At 38.2% G+C, this 17885-nt stretch overlaps 1 protein-coding gene across 2 annotated transcripts; it reads right to left on the minus strand.

Moving 5' to 3' along the window:
• Nucleotides 1-704: 704 nt before the first annotated feature.
• antxr1b (ANTXR cell adhesion molecule 1b) lies at nucleotides 705-16931 on the minus strand. Of its 2 annotated transcripts, none has more exons than XM_088435960.1 (18): nucleotides 16620-16931; nucleotides 14130-14201; nucleotides 13976-14047; nucleotides 13818-13899; nucleotides 13699-13732; nucleotides 12981-13060; nucleotides 11927-11995; nucleotides 11777-11857; nucleotides 11625-11685; nucleotides 11322-11420; nucleotides 9184-9253; nucleotides 8984-9062; nucleotides 7424-7519; nucleotides 6869-6913; nucleotides 5799-5891; nucleotides 4069-4233; nucleotides 3213-3293; nucleotides 705-2316 (listed from the first exon to the last, which is right to left on the minus strand). In XM_088435960.1, exons 1-18 carry the CDS (start codon nucleotides 16772-16774, stop codon nucleotides 1975-1977), a joined length of 1776 nt encoding a protein of 591 aa, XP_088292086.1. In that variant the 5' UTR covers nucleotides 16775-16931; the 3' UTR covers nucleotides 705-1974. The 2 variants fall into 2 exon arrangements, with proteins under 2 accessions (XP_088292086.1, XP_088292087.1); XM_088435961.1 differs by having other exon boundaries at nucleotides 13976-14009; nucleotides 16620-16759.
• Between the last annotated feature and the right edge of the window lie 954 nt (nucleotides 16932-17885).

Below are 17885 nucleotides of genomic sequence, written 5' to 3' on the forward strand. Positions count from 1 at the left end.
AAAGCCTTTGGGAAAAACACTGCAGATGTTTGACCCCAAATTTTAATGCTGACCCAAAAAAATAAACACATTTTTCCTCACAGCTTTGTGGAATTTAGACTACTGGTTATGTCACATCTTTCCTAAGTCAGAAATAACTGCTCCCAATCGGTCCCCAAATATGAATAAATAGTCATTGAGGTTATTTTGTAATCCACCTCTTCATTCTTTTGGCAGCTGTCGTATTAGCTTGCTGATCACCAACTCTTCAAATTTTCTTGGGATTCGTCGGAATCTTTTGTTTCCCCCGACCAAAAAAATGCGGCTCATCTTGTCAAAAGTGATTCATAACTATGATTGCACATGTATTCACCTTCATATGAACCATGCATAAACAGAAAAACAAAGTCATCCATCAACACTTTGAGACAGATTGGAGCAAGCAGGTAGCAAATCAACTATTTCTGCTCATCCATCAGAACTTCCAGACGCAGCACTGAATGGAGCAGCCCACTGATTTTTCCAGACCGACAAACCGCAAAAATCTTGTGACGTCAAACTTGCTCTGTGCAAATGATTTTTTCACTTTTGTTTTAATGCAGAAATGAAGTCTGGGGCATTTATGACCTGCCTCTCTAGTGTATCAGGTTGAATGAAAATGCTCCAATAATAAGAAGCACATATCTTTTATTTTGTTGTTGTTGTCCCCCCCCCCCCATTTTTTGGCATATCACATATTAATGGATTAGGGGGTTCCATTGACATCTTTACAACTGAGAATTCCCCTTTGTGAAACACATTTCAACAAACAAAAACAGGCTTAAGTAATTGTTACACATTTCTAACCATTCATACTGATGTTAGCATGAGGAATATTTTCTTTTCTAAGGTACTTTTACAGTGGTAGTCTTTATTATTAACTTATTATTGAGCAACTTACCAGAGTGGGCCAACTCCATTGTTAATCTTAAATGAAGCGCATAATGGACAAAAGTTTTTACCTTCCAAATACTAATTTTATATCAGAGGTTGATTCCAATTTGTTTGTTATTGTTGTTGGGCTTGGTCTATTTTTGCACGCAGCACCCTTCTTGATCCTCAAGTGCAACACCGGGCCAAGTCCCATTTTGATCATAGCAACGCCAGTGAAACCACTGTCCACCTTGTATTGTAATTTTTAACCCAGAACAGTCATTTAAATTTGATATAAAAAAATAATAATTTGGGGCATTTGTGGCAGCAAAAAAGCAATTTGTTCCAAAACGTTTTGCAGTTTTTTTTTTTTTTTTACCTAAATCTTTAAATGTATCTTCATTCATGCAGGCAATGCATAACTGATGAATTTGAAATATTTTGAGACCACTTTTTCACAAAACCTGCTAAGATTAAAGCAAAAGTTTCTTTTACAAACTTGAATTGACTTTATATTAAAGAGACAAAAATGGAGTCAGCCCACTAGTTCTCAGTTGCTCTGAAAAAGATTTTGAAACTTACAATTTTGCTGTTTGGGGAAAATTTGACCCATTTTTGGACCACTATTGCACTAAACCTGCTAAGCTCAAATCACAAGTTTCCGTAGAAACACTTAGAAAACTATTTTAAAAATATAAAAATGGAGTCACCCAACTCTGGTTTTCAGTTGCTCTGAAAACTCTTTTGAAGGCCACAATTTGGTTGTTTTGTGAAAAAGAAAAAAAAGAAAAAAAAACAAAGCGACCAACATCCTTGAATAGATTGTTGGCCTACTCTATATGCTTTTCATTAGACAACAAAGCTAAACAAGATCATCTTTACTATGCAAAGCGACGATAAAGTCAAAGGCTTCGGACAAGCATTAGCCATAATACGTACATTGAAATGTACTCAGTCTAATTGAAACATACAAAAAAACAATTCATTGCACATGAGTCCCTAAAATATAAAAAAAGTAGAAATGTTCTCCCTCTTCAGATGATGGCAGAAGCGCGTTCGGGTTTCCATCTGGCATGGGATGCGTCAGTAGTCCTCGTGGCTGGGGCGTGGCGGTGGGCGGGATGGAGGCGGGGCTCTACAGGGCGGGGAACCCTGAGGCGCCGGCGGCAGGGAGGTGACGGGCGAAGGCGACGCGGAGACCGAGGGCAGAGTCCTGCAGGGAGGGGGCGTGTAGGAGGGCGGAGGAGCTGAGTGGGGCAGAGGGGGCAGCGTGGCGGTGGGTGAGGGGGGCAAGTCCAAGATGTCGGCCGAGAGGCGACGTTGGGGGCTGTAGGGCAGCGTGTAGATATGCGTGGAGGGGTGCTTGTAGATGGGGTAGCGAGGGGCGGGGTAGGATCTGCTCCGTGTGAAGTTGATACACTTGCCCTTGAATCATAAGAATTGAAATGCAAAAGTTATTTAAACCGTATCTATTTTGCCAACTTTCATTCGTAACGGGTGCGTCTGCAACGTATCCCCCGTGATAAACGGGGGGCTCACAGCTTAACCAGACACGAAGCAGCTGCCGCTTGACTTGTTCCAAGCGCGCCAGACTGGCAGTTTTTGTTTTGGCCTTTGGGCGCATGGAAAATCATGTAAAATAATGCCTTCGTGAGTGAGTAAGTGAGTGAGTGTCACGGAGGAAGGGAAGATTCCTGCCAGCTCCGCCAGGCTGACGCTGGGAGCTGGAGGAGCCACTTGTTCAATGACTTCTGCAGACCAAAGTACTCCTGAGAAACATCATTAAGCTACTGGTTTTTTTGTTGTTGTTTTTTTTTACCATTTGGACTTGTTGAATAATATTCTCTAAATTAAATTGCTGTTACTGAACAAATGTTAACATGCTGTCAGGTTTGTGTCAAAAAATCAGTCTGCTGAAGAGCGCTCCGGTTGAACACAATGCATTTTATTATCCACCTAGTATTTGGCTCTTCAAACTTTCACAAATGAAGCAAATCTTTGCAATGGCTCTGTGAACCATGGGACTCAACTCTTTGTAAAGAATTACATGTTTTCATTATAGTCTGAGGCTGGATTTAAACTATAAGCCTGAGTGCCCAGTAACAGCGTTCCCCTGAAAAATATGTGAGTAATTAAGCCCCCGCCCCCTAAAAAAAGTTGTATAATTGCCTATATGGTCCAGATGATGGTGGCCAAGTATTAAATTAAGCTCCACAAGTCTCTCCAACAGCAGTTCAAAATGTAGTTATACGTATATATATATATATATATATATATATATATATATATATATATATATATGATGTTACATATTGCCTCACCTTGTCTCCAGGGTGAGGTCGCATGACAGACACTCTGTCATATCCCCTTCTCAGGAAAACCCATAGGGCATCCAGTTTTCCCTATAAAATATGACACATTATAGTAACGCGACAAGATTTATTGCAGAGTGCGTTCAAAACTACCCTTTAAATCTAAATCACTTTGTTTGCTACTGTTATGACATGACTTTGAGACTGACTGCCATCTGCTCTACATTTTTTCATTCCAGATGTCCCTCGTGGTAAATTCTGACAGTTGGAGACTCAAACACAAGAAATGTTATTTTTGTTAGCTGTAATGACACCTGATGAAAAAGATTCCATAATTCAGGAGTGAGCTCAGTTCACGTCTGCTTCTTATTACAGCTGACTGATAAGATAGAAATAGTATTTAACTATTTCCTGGCAGCTTAGAAACATTTGGCATAGATTAAAAGGCATCCCATTTCTTTTCAGCTATATCCATGATATATTTCATTCTTTTAGCATTTGGCATTAGCAGGAAAAAAAAAAAAAAAAAATGTTGTTTTTCTGTCGTAGCCAGGCCATTTTTGTCATACAGAGCAGTTCTTGGACCAGAATTTTTTTTGTGTACTTTAGGTTAGGACACAATAACTAGAGGTTGGCAGCCTTCATGAATTTTTGGGAAAATGTGTTTTGTATATGTCTGCTATAATATGCGTGCTTTAAATGTGGTTGAAAGGAACAATGTGTTTATTAATGTTGTTGGTTTTTGCAGTGGTGCATAATTATGCGAGGCCTTCTTCATATTATTGTTGAATTTCTTCTTTTTTCATTGTGTTTATTAGCATGTTGTGAATGTGGGTTTGGAAGCGGCCTGAGATAACAAGAGCACCTTGATAGGAGAATACCACTTCTGAGGGTGGACCGGTCTTTTCACGTGGTAACGCGGCCGGGATGGAAGCGGCTCGAGTTCCTCTTCGGGCATCACGACCCGAGCGTTCTTGGCTTTTTCCAGCTTCGCTCCCTCCTCGGTGGAGCCTTTATCTCCCCACCGGACCTGAGATGAAGAAGAACCAAGCTAGAATTAGAACAAAACAAGTTGAATAAGCAAGAATGGGATAGAACAACTTCTTTTCCCTGTGAGATACAAAGGCTCCGGCATATTGAAGGAGAAAACGGTGATGTCAAAGTGACCTTGACGGTCCATTACGCAAATGCAGTTCTGTACAGTTGCCACAAGTCATGAAAGCTTCAACTTGCAGAGAAGCTTTCAAACAAAGGCGCAAATAGTTTCCATCGCTTGCTTTGCGAGTTTCCATACTCCCGGAGACTTCACCCGACACGTGCTTCACTGCCATCTCCTTGACTTTCATTGGATGACAGATGTGAAAGGTGAACCTTCTTAACCTCTTGGCTTCATTCATTTGTGCGGTTCAAGCCCTCAGCAATTTAGCGAAAGCCTTGCTGTCAGTCACTATAAAGCCTGGTAGACTGCATCTTATTGACCTCACTGGAGATGTTCTTCATCTCCTTTTAGGTACGAGTAGGTTTTCCTGACAGATGCAGCTGATAGCCAAGAAAAAAATCAAATCAAATAACGCATCTCTTGTTAATGGGTCAAGGTTTTCATATCAAGTGTGTGCCACCTAGTGGCCATGAGAAGCAAAAAGGTTGTCATCCGAGCAGTGTGATTGGATGTTTAGAAATGTTTTGGTAATGTTGTGAAATTGTTACATCCCTGACAAAAAACGTGCCTTTCTGTTAAATATTTTGGCCAGCAAGGCACATTGTCCCAAGGCTGATTTTATGTTGTTTTTAAATTGAGGGAGGAAAACTTCGAGAATGCAATTTCTCCAGAAAGTGTGTGTGAAGTCAGAGGAACTGAATTCAAATACTGGATATTACTGGATATTAAATGGAATGTTGAAACGTAGATGTAAAGCAAGAAAGTATGAAGTGTATGGAAAGATGTATTGTATGCGATTGTCATGAATGAGCTCAACAGTTGGAATCGTTTTGGATATCTGAAAGTGTGATGTGTATTTCAATGTCGTCATTAATTAGGTAAAATGTGGAAAAAGTGATCTTGGAATGTGAAAAATACGTCCCAATGTGTTCCAAATAATAAGTGTAACATTTTGACATTGGGATGTATGTAATCAATTAAGACATTTTGAAGGAGAAGGTCATTTTGAAATTATTTTCATTTGGGATATTTGTTATAGAATGTGTCATATTCCACAAAAAGTGGGAATATGAACATATGTTATGAAGAGGACATTTTGGGAATATTTCTTCAAAATCTGCTGCTGCTCTACGTTTGAGAGCTTAGTTAGATTAGTTGAATTGGTTGTCTCCCATCCATTTGGTAATTTTGATCATGGAACATGTGGAATTCAGTTACCGGTAAATATTATTTTGAATATGTCTTTGTTGAAACTGTTTAAATTATCAGCATTCACATTCTCATTTCCTAAAGTTCAAAATAGTAAGCAAACTAACCAAAGAACATCTTTTTTGTAGACATTTAGCTTGTCCCAAAGCATTTGTACAGTGAGCAAAGAGGGGCATTTTTCACTTGGATTTAAGTGAGCTTATCCAGATCATTATCATTTCATGTACCTCCATCCTCTTAATGCCTCCAACTCCTCTGCCTCCATAGTATGAGGCATCCACAGTGGGCCATCGCTTCTTGTGAAAATCATCGTCGTCATCCTAACACCAGAGGGAAACTTTTACATGAAGTCCATAGATGCGCAATTATAGCTAGCAACATAGAAAACTAAAAATTAGGACCGTTATCATCTAACTTCATTCATCTGCTACCAGGATAACGCTATAATGATAAAACCGTTTTCCACCGCTTTTTTTTTTATTTATTTCATCTTCGGTTAACCCCTGGCGGAAATTTTGACCCAACTCGGGCTTTTAGGTGTTTTTGATGCGTGATATCAAAGGAAAAGCATACTAAGAACAATAGGAGGCTAAAATATCACAAAGATTGTCAAAACATGTCGACTTACCGTCTCTTCTAAATGCTCGCAAATGGGTACACCCTGCAGATGTTGGGCTCATTCAGCCATTCATAATTGGAAATATTGTCAGTTTTGGACATACTGAAAACAAGGTGTTTTATCATGCATTTCTCACGGTTTTTGCATTAATCCTTTCAATGGCAACTGCAATAGAAACATTTGTGTTGAGACCCCAAAACCACCGGGGGACGCTCGCTGCCAACTTAGGACATTTACAAGCCTTTCAACTATTTTAAATTTGTTGATTAGCTTAGCCTGGGCTCCCATAATACGAGTCTTCAAAAGTCATAATACTCTTAATTATGACATGTATTAATATTTCAGTTTCATAAATATACAGTGTAGTTACTTTTGCTATTATGGAAATTTTACAGTTTTTGTACATAAAGGGGATGTGCCTCCCCCAAAAAAAGAAAATGTCTATATATAAATGGGTAGGGCTGATGCCACTGAACAAAAGGCTGGGGCAGAAAGTAAAACTATATTTGACGACATTATGACTCAGCAGCCCAAATTTGGTGATAATAATGCCAGGCTAGTTAAAAATCCCCAGATATCCAGGGGTTAATAATACACATATCCGATTAATTGTCTTAAGCAGATGTGCTATTGTACTCTCATGACTTGAATTTTTGTGAGTTCAGAAAAATCACTTACAGAAAACTCCTCATCTGTCGGAGGTGGAGGTGGCTCATGAATGACCTGCATGACAATCAGAAAAAGCTGTTACGTAATTATATATATATATATATATATATATATATATATATATATATATATATATATATATATATAATGTGTGTGTGTGTGTGTGTGTGTGTGTGTGTGTGTGTGTGTGTGTGTGTGTGTGTGTGTGAAATTTACAGACCGATAATCCAATTTTGTTGCATGTTGTAAAATGACAGGAGGTTCTCAGTTTATGACAGTTCCACTCTGACAACATAACCCAGTTTTGTTCACAAATTGGAACAAATTGGAACGTGCTGTACTCTGTCACTAACCTCAGCCAACAGCCAAACGTAGTATTGAAGTAATTGGCGTTGGCATGTTTTGCCCATTTTTAAGTAAATAAAGAAAATAAACCCCCAAATTTCCCGAGTTATTTTAACAAGCTTAAATTTTTTTAAACCACACAGTACAAGGTGAATAAACATCTTTTAAATGAGGTGTACCTAATTAAATGGCCGGTGAAGTGTAGATGCATCGTCTTACCACAGTGCAGCAAAGAGGCCAGAACCACCACAGCAGAAGAATGATGAGAAGGAGAAGCAGGATGAGGAGAGCGATGGCCACAAAGGTGCCATCGGACTGGCCAGAAAAATACATTTGCATCATTAAAACACATATACCGCATATTTTATTCATGCCTACATTTGCAAGCCCTTTAGTATCAATCATTTTAGTGAGCTGTTTTATCTCATTTGCTGTCTTGATAAAAATGTTCCTTTACTAGACACACAACTGCATTGAAAGTAATCTACTGCTTTTTCTCCAGTCGTAACTTTGGAATTAGACACACGCTGTTCCCCAAAACTCTATCCCTTTATGTCCATGGAGGGTAGTCATCAAAGGGATGTTCTGGATACGGTCCTAACCCCCACCGGCAAAACTGGAAAATGCTGATGTTTTCAACCAAGAGCAGGGGTGTTTTCACAAAGCCATGTGCATAATTGATAGCAGAAACGGACACAAAGAATTCAACTGTGTCTGCAATTGATGATAAAAATATTTCCTCATTTGAACTGGCAAACAAGTTGACAGCTAAGCTCGCCTGAGCCACAAAAACAAACGTTTTTTTTCCACTTTGGGGAGGGGTGCAAATTTAATTTCCTATATGTTGGATGTAAAACAGAACACATTTTAATGCATGGGCCCTCTAAAGTTAACTTTAAATATTGTGTTGTTTTTCTAGGTCAACGTTGCTCATGAAATGTGGTAACATAAAGCAGAAGGTGTACAGTATGACAGATGTTTTTCAAATCTAAGATTTTATGATCAGTAGAAGAAAAATAGAACTGGAGCCTCTTGAATTGCTGTTGGTTTTTCTTTTTTCAAATGTACAATAATTACTATACATTTTGTTAATGATAGAAAATAGGGATATCTTAACCTCGGTTTCATAATCCCTTTAAACTGCCCAAAATAATCTTGTAAATTTTACATGACTTTGATTGGTTATATTCACCACTCTCCAGTAGGGCTGTGGAAAAACGTAGCTAATAGGCAGCTCCACATTCAAGTTTACTTTTAGATTATTGTTGAAGAAACCATCTAAAAGTGACTTTAGGGACACGTTTAAACGCCGTATAAACCATACAGTACAGTATAAAGATATGTATGTGTGAACTAAAGGGTATTATGATTTCTAACCTGTTAGCATCAGCAAATTTTGACAGAAAATAATTATAATTGAGTAATTATATCCATTTTCAAGAACAGAAAAAGAATTATTAGTTATGTCCATTCACTTGAAGTCACATCCAACGATAGTAGATTCTTTATATATATATTCAGAAAACACAATTTTAATGGGTTTTTTTTTTTTTTTTGGGGGGGGGGGGGGGGGGGGGGTTGATTACTCACTTATCTGATGGAAATAATCAATGAGCAAATCTATTTTAAGCATAGTCGATAGTTATAGCGCTGCTTTCCAGGTATTTACAATGACTGGTGACGATGCACAACAGGGCATTTGTATTTAAATAAAGATACTATGATGGTATTTTTTTCCACATGAGACATTTTTTTTCATCTCATCTTGAACATACTCACGCAGGTGACGGCGGTAATCGTGACAGAGCTGGATATGAAACTCAGGCCGTTGTTCATGCTGACGTGAAGCGTGGCGGCCCTGCAGAGAGAAGGAAGCTTGTGAATAAGATGAATGATATTTTCCAACAACTTTGGTGGTATAATCAGCACTCCTGCTTACTCATGGTGCCTCTATCTTGGTTTTAGTACATTTTACTTACATTCCTTCTCTTTCCAAAACAGGAGCAGGGCACAGTAGGTAGGTGTCTCTCACCACCAACGGTCTTTTCACTGTGCAATAATAGTACATGCTGTGTTAACCTAATACAGAATACGACTTAAGCACTATACTCGAAGTTGTTAAAAAAACATGTCAAAAGGGCTATGGGGAATATCACAACCAATTTTGATAAAGAGGTGGGATATCCGAAGGCACGGTGGCCCTGAAGTTAAAAACCCACACAAACAAAAACATTAAACAATAAAAAAAAAGTAATCACAAAAAAAAACACTTTACAAGAGAAGCTCAGAAGAAAAAAAAAGAAGTGAACAACAAACAGAAGACGCAAACAAGAGAAAATAAGCAAAAAAGAAAAGATGCACAAACAAGACAAAGGAAGCAAGCTAGAAAAAAAGTCAAACAAAAAAAGAAGTAATCAAGAAACAAGAAAAAAAAAAGCCAAAATGAAAAAATAAGCATACAAGAAAAAGGACACACTTCCTTGTTTGCCTTTTTTCTATTGTGTGTTCTTTTTCTTGTTTGCTTCTTTTTCTTGGATGCATCCATTTTCTTGTTTGCTTCTTTGTTCTTGGATGCATCCTTTTTTTTTTATTTGCTTCTTTGTTCTTGTTTGTGTCTTTTCTGGTTTGCTTCTTTTTTTTCTTGCGTGTGTCCTTTTTCTTGTTTGCTTATTTTTTCTCGTTAGAACTCATTTTTTCTTGTTTTCCTCTTTTTTTTCTTCATTTTTTGTTTGCTTCATTTTTCTTGTTTGCTTCTTTTTTCTTGTTTGCATATTTTTCCTAGTTTGCTTCTTCTGTCTTAGTTTTTTTTGTCTGCTTGTTTTTTCTTGTGTGCTTCTCTCTTGTAAGAAGTTTTTGGTTTGTTTGTGGTTTCTTTTTTTTTTGGAAGCTTAGATTTTTGTTTGTGTGATTTGCACTTCAGGGCCGTACCTTTGGATATCAAACTCAACTGGGATAATCCCCATCTTAACCTAGCCTTAATTAAGACAACTGTTATTGAAAAAAGATTCAAATAAAACATGGATGTATATCTCAACTTTTCTTCCCCCTTTGCTTGAATTTGGTTGATAAATCCAGAATTGAAAAAACGGTGCCAATGTTATGTTTGATGCACTGAAATCATGAAGCCATCACAAATTTCAAACATCAGCACATTTTTTTGAACTAAATTCCTGGACTTCCTCACTTGCAAGTGAGAAAAGAGGCCAATAAGCTGGCCTGCGGTTTATTTACACTGGCCAAGAAGGCGAGTGTCAAATGCGTGTGCAAAGACGGCGCGCCTGCTCGATGGGATCCGCATTCCCTCCGCAGACGGACATCTGAGAAGGCTTGAGCATTATACCAGTTGATCCTAAGCAGTGAGGAGGTGCTGATGTGGTCTTTTTTTTAGAGGGGGAATTGCAAGAATTGTAATTATAGCTGCATTTTGATTTTTGAATGCTGAGTGGTATTGGAACTTGATTTTATTGATTCAGGTCTATAAATAGTTTGGGGATTTTTGCACACACACTAATTGTAAATCATTTCACAGTCTAGGTTGGTCTTTGCTCATCTTATTCTATTGATGACACTATTGTTTATCTTTCTAACTAGATCCATCTAACGTACACATTATAGCTAATATACTGTATTTACACTATCTTCATGTTCTTTGTTTACAAGCACAACAGCAGCAAGCCATACTCCAATAAACATGTTCTCAGTTATCTTATTTGCTCTGTTAAGTTGATTCACACTCATCGTCTGCTTAATGACTAGCCAGTGAGAGACTTGAAACTGTCTCGCCAAACTCCTGGAAAATCTATCTGCCACTTTTGAAGAGGTTTTTTTTTTTTTTTTAAGGCCACTTTGGCCGACAAATATGCTGGGAACTTTGGTTTGGCTCGTCTTGGTGGGGATTTATATAAGACCTGCTTAAAGGCATCTCAATTCACAAGCCCCCACCCCACCCGCTGGAAATGTTAATAACTGCTGAGAGCCAAACCAATTTGCGCTTTTATGTACAGTATAATCTGAACCCGCCACCCTGATGCTCAATAAATGTTTCTGAAGTTAGGTAGTCAAATTATTACGCACGCCACAAATGACAATATGTGCAGCGTTGAGATTGGGTACTTACTAAAAGTCTCTGTGTCATTGATGCGGAAACTGCAGAGGACTTTCTGAACATCGCGGGCGTGAAAGAAGCCGTTTCCTTTGATCACCACCTGGAAAGATTCTGAAGTAGCATTGAAGTGATTTACTTGCAGGGCTACAAGCAAATTTACCCAGTTGAAAGGGTTCATGTTTTCATCATGCGTCATTGTGTCGGCAGGAATTTTTTCTCGACATGCGACCTCGTGTAAACAGGCAGTGGTTATCCAGACGACGGGAACAATATTATTGGCGAGTCATGAAATCATAAAAAGAATTGGAGCATTACCTCCTGCACAGATGCTAGAGGGTTCAACAGCCAGAATCTCAATACAAGACCTCTTTAGGATCTACAGCAACGCATAAACAAAAATCTGATCAAATATGACTATAAGACAATTTACTAGGTCTGTATGAGAGAGTGTGGGACATGACTTATACCGAGTCAATGACCACATGCAACGCGTGAAAACCGTCGGTCACAGGGAAGACGTGGTCCTCACTGTCGGCAATTGTTGACAGCTGTGGAGAAATTCTTATCTTCATTCTGTGTCACTTGTTTTCATGCATCGTACGGTCGGACTTGTTCACCTGGGTTTCATTGAAGTCTTTCACTCCCACACAGTAAACGGTGGCACCCAACTGGCGCGCTCTGCTAGCCTGGGTTGAAAGACAATAAACAACATGAGAAAGATTGACCTCAAAGGTCAGATCACTAAAAAGGCAGCTGGAAGTGTTGTTTGGCCATGCACGCCTCATCGGTGACGGATCGCATATGTTGTGACATCACTAAACAGGCGTGATAGCGGGTTACGCCCATAGAGAATCAAAGCAAAACAATTTTCAGTAGTGGGTACTCTATATGAGTTTCAGGTTGCGTGTGAGAGCATTTCAAAAGTTGTTGTAAGAGCTTTCAGTTATATGTTAGACCATTTTACTAGTGTGTTAGTGAAAATGTTTTGGTTTTGTTAACACAGTGGTTCTCAATTCTATTTTGTCAACCCCCTCTCCTATAAATGAGAAATCTTTTCGCGCCTACCCCAATTGATGCACTGACTATAAATAAGATTATACAAACTGTATACGTACTGTACACATAAATCTGTAACCTTTTTACACATTGACAAAATGACACTTCACGTGAGAAAAACAATGTCGGTCCCCTGAGGTCAACCGCGCCCCTCCTGGCATCACCTCGTGCTGTGATTTTAATCGTGAGTGAATTTTAAATTGTGTGTGAAAGAGCATTTTAGCAGTGATCATGAGAGCATGTGTGGGAATTGAATATGAAATATGAACGTGACGAACCCCTTTTGAATATTTGTGTAACGCGTCTCACGAGTCGTTCAAAAATGGCATCAAGTAGTTTGCAAAGGCAACGTAGTTGCCAAATAGTGTAAGCTAACAGCAAACTAGATTGTATTTCTTCTTCTTTGTGCACTTCTTTGGGTGCATGTGCTGTGCTTGGTTGGCCATTTTGTTGTCAAATATGTTAGACTCTAAAAGCGCAAATCTGTCCATTTTTTTCCATGTTGAAAGAGGGACACCTCGTTACATTTTTAAAATATGTACCTAGCTTTTGCTAAAAACAAATACAGCAGATTTGGTGACTTTGATAGGCATCTTAAGAATATACATTTCTTACCTCTCTCTGAGCCAGATCAAATTGATTTTCCCTCAATTCTCCATCCGTCAAAGCAATTATGACGCTAGCTGTCCGGTAGCCTGGAGACAGAAAAAAAACAATGAAAATTAGCATGACACTCATTTTATAGGTCATAAAAATATATTAAATCTATACAAATTTAACACTGTATGTGTGTTTTTGCTGTATGTTTCTCCTTAATTTTGCAAAGCAACACCAAAAAAACCCTTATACATTAAGTTTAAAGCAGGAGGAGTAAGATTCAAGCGGTTAGGGGCCAACCAGGTTGTCTGGCAACCCCCTTAAAAATGTCATTCACCAAAATATGGCGTCAATCGAAACATTCTTTTTTTCCTAAATTAAAGAGTGGTGGCTGTACAGGGTTCTCAGTTTACAAATGTCCTTTCATGTAAGGTTTTAACGCAATGTAATAATTTTACTGCTCCTCTTTTGATCATTTTGTATTTATATGTTAGAAGTGTTTTTCGTGGAAAAAAAAACTCCAACTATAACTTTATTACTGGGTTAGCATAGATGAGACTACGGAATGAAACAAGACCCCATAGATGCTATAATACAGTCATCTATCTATCTGCATGACAAAAACAGCCAGCAGTTGTTTTGGCTCCAGCTGATGATTCTGCCAGATGGATGAACTACATTGCAGTGGACGGGCACAAGAAAAGTATATGATTAAGTGTGAAAAAGTCAAACTCACCATCCCCTGTGCCGTAGTAAATTTGCTCACTGGCCTGAAGGAGAAGTCAGTGGGAAAGCATTTATACGGATCTAAAATTCCCGCATTGTCCGGCCGATTGATAAAAAGAAATGACTCACCTTTGACAAACCAAGGTGCATGTAGGTGTCTCCACCCGGCTGGACCATGCTGAGCTTCTCCAAGCCGGCTCGTATTTGCTCTCTGGATGGTTAAAAAAAAATATATGTGAAGTAGAGAATATAACAAAAAGACACAACTAAGTCTATTAATGTGGCACCTGTCTTCTGTGAGTGCCATGAGGATACGCCCTTCTGTTGAAAAAACGATAAAAGACATCCGCAGCTGAGGACTGAGAGCAAAAAAAAGAGACGATTAATCTCCTTTAGTTGTTTCCTGCGCTCTTTCATTCCAAAAAATTGAGTGCAGCCTACCTGATGAACTTGTAAGCCAGGTTGTCCACAAAGTAATAAATTTCATTCCAGTAGTGTCGCACACTGCCAGACCTTTAAAAAAAAAAAAAAAAAAAGCATTTCTAAAATTGCTCATAGCTATTGTTTTTCCACATCATTTTGCAATCCGGTTTTGTCTTTACAAAACAACACTCGAGAAGTATTGCAACCACGGAGAGCTAGACCAGTGGTTATCAAATTGGGGGTACTAGTACCCCTGGGGGAACTTGAAAGAACTTCAATGGGTACTCAAGATTTTGAAGAAAATAAACAAACAGGCAAAAATCCTTTAAAAATAATTATTGAATTAATTGTTTCAGGAAAATATAAATTCATAAAACAAATGCTATGTTCAGTAGGTTATTCAATTTCCTGCATTCATTGTAGATTCCCCCCATACGAGAATGGTTCGACCCAACTTGTCACGTGCCACCTCTTTACCTCTCAAATTAATGTTTTTTTTTTTTTTGTGCGCGCACATATCTCTACTATTATCCCAATTGAGGACACTTGAAGTTGAATATTTTTCTGTGAACAAATATAGATGTATACTTATTTAATTTGAGAACAGGTATGACACCATATGTTGATTTTTTTTTTTTTTTTGGGGGGGGGGGCATATATTTATTAATAATTAACAGATCTACTGTAATCCCAAAACAGGACACTTTATGTTGAATATCTTTCTGTGGACGAATATTTATTCATATTTTTTTTCTTTTTGAGAACAGCTCTGACACTTTATGTTGATTCATTTTTGAGGACAAATATTTATTGATAATTAAGTTAATGATTTATTTTTGTGAACAGATCTCTGCTGTAACCCCAGAGCAGGACACTTTATGTTTAATATTTTTCTGTGGACAAATATTTTTTACATTTGATTTCTTTTTGAGAACACGTCTGCCAGTTTATATTGATTAGTTTTTGTGGAAAACATGTATTAAAAATAAGTTCTTTAAGTTTCTTTTTCTATTCTTTTTCAGATTTCATCTATGATCTAAAAGGACACTTTAGGTTGATTCTATTTTTGTGGACCAATATGAATGAAGTTTGAAGGGTTCTAAAGTTTGATATATCAAACACTGATGGCATGTTTTAAGACTCTTTTTTTACCCCAAAAATGCTTTGCAATGATTAAGGGGGTACATCACCGAAAAAAAGGATGAGAAGCACTGAGCCAGACATGCTTTAAAAAGGTTAAAGAAGGTCAAATAAAGTTCACCCATAAGAATTCTCATGCAATCCAGATTCATACTGAAAATTTTACCTGAGCTAAAACATCCTCAACTTTTTGTGAATCGTGTATTTACAGTGGTGGTGTAAAAAGTTTAGGACCCACAGTACCAAATTTAAATGTTTCAAAAACTGAAAACACAGTGAGTAAATCAAGAGAAGAGGCTCTTTCCGCTTCTGTTTTCATTTATCATCGTGTGATGTGAGTCCCAGAGCCGGCGGAGCCAAACGCTCTTTGGAACAGCTGGCGCTCATGGAGAAAGGGTTCGCTGGGACAAAGACGTGGACTCAGCTGCCATAAGTGACGCGTGGCTGCAGTTTGACAACACAAATCCCTGCAGTGAGTTCTATGATCAAATGAGCATCTTTGATTCTCATTGCTCCATGCTTTCTACGGCTTAAAGTGGTGTTGACTGATTTGCGAGACCTGTGTCCTCAAATAGAAGCATTTTTTTTTTTTTTGCTGAACTGAAGAGCATTTGTTTTGACGTAAAAGTATGAGGAGCCCTTGACGCTTTCATAGAGGGAAGTAAATAAACACAACTACTAGATCCTGTTTCTTTTGTGTTGACCACTCACATTAAGATTTGCAATCATACATATTTATTATTGCATATGCAATAATCTGGCCTTTGATTAAATTAATCGGAATGAAGAGAGATGCTCAAATTTAGGCTTTTGTGTACTTTCAAAGTAGCGTTAGCATGTTGACGTCAGTTAATTGGTCAACAATTTGCTTTACTTATCGGAGGATATGCTAATCTGTTCAATGAATACCATTTTAATGCAGGGGATGTATCTTTGACCTTAATAACAAACTGAAGATGCTGTGATTCTGTCTGAGGGCCCAGTTAGGTTCACTTGCAGTTTAAAGCAGAGTGACAAACTCGCACATTGGAGTTATGGTTTCCCTCAGAGGGCCGTTATGACTGAAACCATGTTTCAGTCAAAAGATGATATTACATATTGTTTCTATTCCAATCAAAAATGATTACTCATGCACATTTTTTCAGATCAACATTGTTTGTTTACATTTTTTAAAATACCATAGACTAATCTTGGGTTTATGGCAATTGTTCAAGCACTAAATTATACAGATTGCTATCTATGAAGTAGGATGCAACAATTAAGTTGCTTGAATGCAAAAGCAGCAACACAGTCAGAAGATAATGTCCTTTTCCCCCTCCCTCTTGCATTATTTCCATGCCATCAAAAAGTAAAAATTGAAGCACTCACTTGTCTAAAACAAAGTACAGGTCAAATCCTCCATAGCAGGACGACCCGGCTTCTCTCCCGTCGTAGCTCTGTCCCGCAGTGCCGACCACCAACGCCACCACAACAATGCCCACTTCCACGCCAAGCAGGACCAGCCTGCACCAGCGCCGGGACATTCCTCAGAATTGAAAAGAAAACCTTGTCCTACGAATGACTTTAGGAGAACGTAAACATGAATGCTCTCCAGGTTTCGTCTTTCAACTTCAATCAGCAGCGAGCGCCGACGCAACCCGTCATGCTGTGAAAGTATGAACGAATGGAGTCAGACTCCCATCTCCTCAGCAACAGATGTGAGCAGCAAAAAGGGGGAGTGAAAATTCGTCTCTCCTCTCCTTTTCTCCACTCTCGATCCTGTCAACAAACGAGTGCCATAACCTTAATCCACGTTACATAATAACAGTAACGCACATTTCATCATCTATTACAAAGAATACCAAGACAGCTTTTAGATGTTTCTTAACATTACCAACTATAGCCGTTATAGGCTCCTTTTACGCCCATATTTCAAATCTTTTCAAAAGTAAAAATTGTGTATTAGCGCAATAAATGTTTTGAGACACTCACAGCAATAGCTATACAGTATTCTGCATGATGTCTCGTTCTTAACAAATAACGTATAGTGAAAGAGCTCTTGAGGGTATAATTAACCTTTGTGTAGCCTGTTGCTGGTCGTTCATAACAGTAAGTCAACGTTTTCCTGCGAGCGTATATGTTGTGTGCTCAGGTAAATACCCACATTTCAAAACATACAGTAAATAGTGTAAGCTGTTAGCTCAATGTGAGACTGCAATAGTGTCTTCAGGCACAGCAATTTAGAGTACAGGACCGTATAAAATATTCTTTTCTGCATGATGTCCTTGGCCATTAGTGCCCCTTAGCGGCGAAGACAAGAATTGCAAATCGCTTTACGCAATTTGCAATGGCTCAAACTGCCAAAATGAAGTACGGTACAGTTTTAAAAAACAAAGTGAACCTAAAAAAAAAAACATAAAATAAAAATAACCTGGATTTTTTGAATGTGTTTTTATTCAATTGTATGTTATGTTTTAAGTTCTCTATTCTATATCTATGGATCCTCGTTACTTGATACAGAGGTAGCAGCTTGCCTTCCTGGGATCCATTCCTTAAAAATACAAATACATATATGAGGTTAAACAATAAAAAGATCAATTAAAAAAATCAATGTAGATAAGAACTAAAGAGACATACATATAACTAAATAAAATA

Source organism: Hippichthys cyanospilos, chromosome 15, assembly GCF_059441005.1.
Source record: "Hippichthys cyanospilos isolate Australia breed blue-spotted pipefish chromosome 15, RoL_Hcya_1.0, whole genome shotgun sequence".
NCBI classification, from domain to species: Eukaryota; Metazoa; Chordata; class Actinopteri; order Syngnathiformes; family Syngnathidae; genus Hippichthys; species Hippichthys cyanospilos.

Coding starts and splice junctions, on each gene's coding strand:
- antxr1b (XM_088435960.1), bottom strand. CDS start 16,774: ATGTCCCGGCGCTGGTGCAGGCTGGTCCTGCTTGGCGTGGAAGTGGGC. Junction 14,202..16,619: donor CTGTACTTTGTTTTAGACAA/GTGAGTGCTTCA, acceptor TTTTTTTTAAAG/GTCTGGCAGTGTGCGACACT. Junction 5,892..6,868: donor CGACAGATGAGGAGTTTTCT/GTAAGTGATTTT, acceptor CTCTGGTGTTAG/GATGACGACGATGATTTTCA.